This window comes from Symphodus melops (genome assembly GCF_947650265.1).
Source record: "Symphodus melops genome assembly, chromosome: 1".
Lineage (NCBI taxonomy): Eukaryota > Metazoa > Chordata > Actinopteri > Labriformes > Labridae > Symphodus > Symphodus melops.
Genome location: NC_136691.1, coordinates 32,621,845 through 32,629,220, shown reverse-complemented (window position 1 = coordinate 32,629,220; position 7,376 = coordinate 32,621,845). Strand labels below are relative to the sequence as shown.

The window sequence follows — 7,376 nt, the reverse complement described above, 5'->3', positions numbered from 1 at the left end:
CCCCCCTACAAGTGTGGTAGGATTAGGAAACAAATCTTGAAAGACATTGACTCCATTTTTTCCCCCTTTTTTTTGTGAAACGGACATAAAAAACCCCCGTCTTTCCAGAGCGGAAAGAGGACAGTTTTTGAATTTGTTTTTGAGAATAAGTTTTTCCAAAATACAATTGTTATTATTTAAACTCACCTGTATTGTTTTTTTTTGTTGGGTATACGCACACACCATGGCTTCCTAGAGACGTAACTAATTTCTTCACTTTATATTTTAGTAAAAATTAAACCTTAATACGAGAGTCAAATTTAGCAGAAGGTCAGATCCCAGCAGCAAACTGAAGTCAGTCGAGTCAAAGAGCTTCAGGAGAAGCTGGAGCAGGAGATCACTGAGCTGAAGAGGAGAGACGCTGAACTGGAGAGGCTCTCACACACACACACAGGACCACATCCAGGTTCTACACAACTACCCTTCACTGCCACCACTCTGTCAATCTACACACTCATCCAGCATCAACATCCGTCCTCAGGAGTTATTTGAGTATGTGACGGCAGCTGTGTCAGAAGTCAAGGATGAACTTGAGGACGTCCTGAGAGAGAAATGGACAAACATCTCACAGAGAGTGACTGAAGTGGATGTTTTGCTGTCAAAACCAGAGTCCAAGACCAGAGCTGAATATTCACGTGACATCACACTGGATCCAAATACAATAAACGCACAGCTGTTAAGTAATAAAAGTAAAAGTCATAAACACAGGTCAACAACAGTCTTATTCTAGTCACCCAGACAGATATACTGGATGGCCTCAGGTCCTGAGTCCAGAAAGTCTGACTGGACGTTGTTACTGGGAGGTGAAGAGGAGAGGAAGAGGAGTTTGTGTAGCAGTCGCTTTCAAGAATATCAACAGAGCAGGAGGCGTGACTGAAAGAAAAAAGTTTCTGTGCAACGATGTCAGCACTCCTCTCTCAGGTCCTCAGTCCTCCAGAGTAGGAGTCTCCCTGGATCACAGAGCAGGTATTCTGTCCTTCTACAGCATCTCTAAAACCATGAATCTCCTCCACAGAGTCCAGACCACATTCACTCAGCCTCTACATGCTGGAATTTACATTTATCCTAGATCTTCTGCTGAGTTATGTAAACTGAAATAGACACAAGTAATTAAAGAAACAGTGGGTTAATCTTGAAAATCCTTCAACTTGATAATTTTTCTTGTATGTAGCTGACTGTGATGACATTGTTCACCTGTCAATCAAACTTCATGGGCGGTACTTTGACATCTCACTTGTTCTGTGAACATTAAAGTCCATTTAAATAACATGTTAGATGCTTCTGTTTAGTCACAGAGGCTTTACTGCTCATGACAATCTTTGTTCAGCTGATCAGACGTTTTCTTTGCATGAACATTTCAACTTTTCTTCACTTTTAATGTTTACAATGAGGACTGATTGTTTTTGCTCCAATTAAATGGTCTCAAGAGGAAAAAGCACCAGGCCTATTCTTTCATGTCGATATTACGTTTCACCCTTTTGAAGATTTGATTTAGAAAAATCTCAATTTACATTAAAAATTACATTTTGCAGAATGAATTTTGTTGTTTGAACTTAAATTGAGTAAAAATGTACTCTAAAGTACAAAATCAATTAGATCTTTTTTTTTCTTTTTCAAAGCTGAGATTCTGATCTTATGCTGCAATACTTTCACTAGCCACCCTATTCTTCTCCTAACTCACTCACTTACTCAATTATTTGTTCTTGCTTAAATGTTAATTTGATGACAAGGGCCATAGCTATAATACATCTTTTAGATGCTGGTGTCCCATTGAACTGTTGAAGCTAAGTATGCTGAGTTTGCTGTGAGTGGTGGTATATCTCCTGTTAGACTAACAGCAGAAACATGAAAGACAGTTTTTTCTAGGCTGTCTTGTTCGTTCACAACTTGTCTGACAGCATGCTGCAATCCTATGTTAATGTTAATGTTAATTATTAACTAAATATTGTTGCTTTCACAGTGTCTTTGTGTGGATATGTGTGTGCATGCATGAGCAAGAACATGTCTGCATCCTTAGGCCAATACAATTTGTCCTGCATGGAGACTCAAGACAGTCCAACTCAAAATCTTTGTGTGTTTTTAATGATTAATTAAAACAATGTTTACACCTCGCAGCGTTAATATGAGGGTAAAAAAGATCCTCCGAAAGAGTGAAAAATGTTACATTGGTTAGTTTTAGTAGGTGTAACATTTTATCTCCACAAAGAGTCAATAGTAACGCTTATTGGTTATGGTACAAACTCTCCAAAAAGAGTTAAATTAACACTTTGTGGTGTGGATCCATATAGACACTTTAGAAGTGTTAATATTTACTCTGGTAGTGTTAAGTTGAGTGTGCTGACTTTGCTGTCAGGCAAAATAATCTATTTCTTGTTTTTTTTAATTTATTTGGTAAAAATGTTGTATTTCTTTTTTTTATTGTGATAAAGTGGGCAAACACAAAATAAAAATCTATACATAGACATAACAGTTAAAGCAACGATAAAGAAACAAAACAACAGAAGCAAAATCAAAATACTCAAAGCATTAACGACAAATAAAAATTGTGGTAGTGTATACGAAGTGTGTGAAGGTTGGCAGCTTGGTAAAAAGTAACAAAGAAGTCAACAAAAGCAAATTTGAGAAAGAAGAAAAAATACTTGTTCTAAATTGACCCTGTATGAGCTAATATGAGATATTTCTAAAAATAACTGTGTTCCCCTATAAGCAGATTCTGTTACTGAAGCTTGTAACTGAATCTAGTTTGAAGTTTTCCCTGGAAACACCTGGTTTCCTCATACGCCTACTTCAAAATAAATTAACCTCAAAAAGGTGACAATAACAGGCTTTTACTTCAAAGAACTTTCTGGAATTAAATGTGTTTTTTTTCTCTGAGCTTTAGCAGGGATGCATTGAGTGGTCATTGCTGTTGAATCCCTGCCCATACGTCAGAACCACAGCAAACTTATTTAATCATCTTGGACTTGAGACACTGAGACATCAGTTTAAACTCACCTTCAGCAGGTCCTCTGATGGAGCTGCTTATCCATGCTGCACTAGCACTCCACCTCGTGTTTTCCCCCCCTCGCTCTCTGCTGGGGTGATTACTCTGCTTTACTCAGTTTGGTCCCCAGAGAGCCTCACACACACACAAACTTCAAAACACATGCTCACACACACTCAGTCCCAGAGTCCCAGGGGTCGGGCATGGAGGTGCTGCTGCTCCCTGTGAGTGGATGAGTTGGAGCAGCGTAGATGGATGGATTGACAAGCTTTGATTTTCACTGACGGGGAAAAAAACTCTGCAGACCATTTAAACATGGAGTTAGGAAGACTTTGGTCCAGACATCAGAGGACGCTGCTGATCACCATGATGATGTTCAAACTGGGTAAGAGAGCAACACAGAAACACAACCTTGATTTATAGACTCATGTCGAACATCACAGCAGAAACCTGTATGAAGCTTATCAGGTGGAAAAATGTTCACAGTTGAATTAACAGTGGTTTCTTGTGTTTTAGAAGTGTGTGTGTGTGTGTGTGTGTGTGTTTGTAACCCTGCTTGTTTACAATATGTGTGTGTGCACCATGATCACGTCTTGATAAGTCTGTTTAGAAGCACTACGGAGCCACACAGTGGCAGTACATGATTTTTACTTTTGGAAGAATTTACAAGGAGTTAATAAGACATTTCCTGGATAAAAACAAATCATGTTTTGTAATTTTTAAGCAAACAATAGAAAAGTGTACCTAAAAATGCACAGAACGCTTTATTTTGCTCTGTGAGAAGTTTTTGTCAGTCCATCGAAAACAAGCCAAACATGCATTAAAATGATTTTACCATCAACCACATGATGGTACATTTGGGGACAAAGCAGCAAAAGCATCTTACTTCTCTCTTCCATTTGTCTTATACTCTGATAGAGTCAAGATAATTTCAGTAACTTTGATCAAAGTGAAATTGATTTCTTATCAATCCATCATTTCCATAACACATATTTGAGTAAGCATATGTGGTAGTTGAACATGCTGAAATGTCAGCTGAGATCAGAGTCTGGTTCCTGTTTTGTAACATGTAGTGTTTTGCCTCTGTTGAGTTAAAGTTTAGAGTCACTGAGGCTCATTTCAACATATCAACAGTTTAACAGGCATACATCTTCTTTTCACTCATTAGACCTCTTGGAATCTTATCATATGTGAAATATAAATCGTTTGATTAAAGCAGGGAATTCCTTTCAGTCCCTGCAGAAGTCATTCATATCTGAGGCCTGGCAGAATAAGTGATGTCTCTGTTTGGTTCCATGTAACTCTATCAAAATAAAGATTTGTTCTTATTGTCGCTTTAAGCTGAAGGTTTTGTTTACATGTTGTGAGAACTTTATTTAGTGTTGATGTCATCTCAACACGTGAAGAAATGATGAATATATTGTGAAGATGTTCAATAATGTTACAATAAAGCCCTTGGTAGGAGTCCAATTTCCACCATGAATCAAAATAGAAAAAGTTCTTTTGTTTTCAATGAAAATAAATATCTCAACTAATCCTATTTAATGACCCAGACTCACATTTAAATGATCTTATTTAATTCATAATTCAGAGTACACTTTTAATCCATTTTTGTTGGAACAACAAAATTCACTCTGCAAAAAGAAGTTATTCTATTCATTTTATTTGAGATGTTTCAAAATCAAATGTACAAAGTGGTGAAAAAGTAATGTCTGCATGAAAATATAGACCTGCTTTCCCCTTAGACCTTTTGATTATAACAAAAACAATCAGTACTCATTGTAAACATATTTAAAGTGAAGAAAAGTTGACATGTTCATGCAGAGAAAACGTCAGTTCAGCTGAACAAAAATCGTCATGAGCAGTAAAGCCTCTGTGACTAAACAGAAACATCTAAAGAGTTTTTGTAAAAAGACTCAAACATTGACAGAACAAGTGAAAAGATGTCAAAGTACCACCTATAAAGTCACAATCAGCTCTCAGCAACAAACAAGAATAATGATCAAGTTGAAGGATTAAAGTTTAACACACAGTTCCTTTAAATCGCTTCTGTCTATTTCAGTTTACACAACTCAGCAGCAGATCCAATGTTAATCCAAAGTCCAGCATATAGAGGCTGAGTGAATGTGGTCTGGACTCTGTGGAAGAGATTCATGGTTTCAGAGATGCTATAGAAGGACAGAATACCTGCTCTGTGATCCAGGTAGACTCCTACTCTGGAGGACTGAGGGCGTGAGACATGTGTGCCGACACTCCCATGATAAAAGATAAATCTGTTTTTGTAACAATATAACGCCCAAGATTTGTCATTGTGTCCAAAATAACTTTCAGTCCCGCTCCCTGCTCTGTTGATATTCTTATATGCGACTGCGACAAAAACTCCTCTTCCTCTCCACTCCACCTCCCAGTAACAACGTCCAGTCAGACTCTCCGGACTCAGGACCTGAGGCCATCCAGTGAATCTGTCTGGGTGACTAGAATAAGACTGTTGATCCGTGCGTGCCACTTTTCTGTTCCCATCAGATAATAACAGCTCTGTGTATGCTGTGTTTGGATCCAGTGTGATGTCACGTGAATATTGTAAGAAGTCAGCTCTGGTCTTGGGCTCTGGTTTTGACAGCAAAACATCCACTTCAGTTACTCTCTGTGAGATGTTTGTCCATTTCTCTCTCAAGACGTCCTCTAGTTTCTCTCTGACTTCTGACACAGCTGATGTCACATCCTCAAATAACCTCTGAGGACGGATGTTGATGCTGGATGAGTGTGTAGATTGACAGAGTGGTGGCAGTGAAGGGTAGTCGAGTAGAAACTGGATGTGGTCCTGTGTGTGTGAGAGCCTCTCCAGTTCAGCGTCTCTCCTCTTCAGCTCAATGATCTCCTGCTCCAGCTTCTCCTGAAGCTCTTTGACTCGACTGACTTCAGTTTGCTGCTGGGATCTGACCTTCTGCTTCACATCAGAGCGTCTTTTCTCCATGAGACGGTTCATCTCAGTGAAGATCTTCTCACTGTCCTTCACTGCTTTATCAGCAGAGCCATTGATAGCCTTCACCTCCCATTGAAGAAGCTTCACATCTTTCTCTCTGTGTTGGATCCTCGCCTGGATGTGTTGTCGACTCACCTCCAGCTCTTTCTGCTTCTCGGTCCTCTCTGCTGCAGCTGAGACTGTGTTGTGGCCTTTATGTTCATCCACAGAGCAGAGATAACAGATGGACTGCTGATCAATGCGGCAGAACATCTTCATCACCTCATCATGAAGAGAGCACACGTTTTCCTGGAGCTTCTTGGAGGGCTCCACCAGCTTGTGTTTCTTCAATGGAGCCACTTCAAAATGAGGCTGCAGGTGTTTCTCACAGTAAGAAGCCAGACATTGTAGACAGGACTTACAGGCCTTCAGTTTTCTCTCAGTGCAGAAATCGCAGATCACATCTTCAGGTCCAATATAGCAGTGATCTGCAGGAGCGTCTTTAAGTCCAGTCTTCTTCAGCTCCTCCACTAAAACTGCCAACATGGTGCTTTTCAACAGGACAGGTCTCACTGGGAAGGTCTGCCTACACTGAGGGCAGCTAAAGTTTTTCTCTTCCTCTTTATCCCAGTGGGTTTCAATACAGTTCATGCAGTAACTGTGTCCACAGGAAACAGTGACTGGATCCTTCAGTAGATCCAGACAGATCGAACAAGAGAAGGTTTCCTGGTCCAGCTGAACTCCTTTCTGCGCCATTTCTCCTCTCAGTCACAATGACTGTCTGAGTTTCACTTCCTGAGAACTGAAACTATTTTCACCTCTGATCTACAAATCATGTGTTTGTGCTGTAAACGTCAGCTCGTGTTGGTTACACCTATCTGCAAACTGTAGATCTGAAGGGGAGGGAACCAGGAAATACTCGGTCAGAGTGGAGCTGGCTGTTTGAGAGCAGGAGAGGGAGGGGTTATCAAGTTCTGCTTTACACCAGGAAGAGGAGCGGCACAGTAAATGTTTAACTTTGTTTCCTCATTCCTCAAACATTTAAAGATCTTGTTTGCCTTCTTCTTATCGGAGGAACTCTATAAAAAAAGAAGCTTAGTGTTACACCCCTGAAAAGGAGAGAAATAATCATAAGAGTGATTCTATTATGTTTCCTCATCAAAAGCATTTGGTAGAATCAATGAACATGTTTACAAAAATATCACACTGTACAAAAGCACACATTTACACCATTTCTTACTTCTCAAAATGAATAAAGGTGGAGGTAGGAAGTACACATGGTCTTTCACCAACAATAAGTAACATTAGTTTTACTGCAATGAATCATTTTCTCATGGGTTTCTATCATCAAACATAAAGTTTTTAAACTTGCATCGAGCTCATAGAAGTACA

At 39.5% G+C, this 7,376-nt stretch overlaps 1 protein-coding gene across 1 annotated transcript; it reads right to left on the bottom strand.

Moving 5' to 3' along the window:
• Nucleotides 1-5,075: 5,075 nt before the first annotated feature.
• LOC306833575 (tripartite motif-containing protein 16-like) lies at nt 5,076-6,746 on the bottom strand (the record flags this gene model as incomplete). Its single annotated transcript, XM_079358915.1, has 1 exon — nt 5,076-6,746. The coding sequence occupies exon 1, from the start codon at nt 6,738-6,740 to the stop codon at nt 5,076-5,078; it is 1,665 nt and encodes a 554-aa protein (XP_079215041.1). The 5' UTR covers nt 6,741-6,746.
• Between the last annotated feature and the right edge of the window lie 630 nt (nt 6,747-7,376).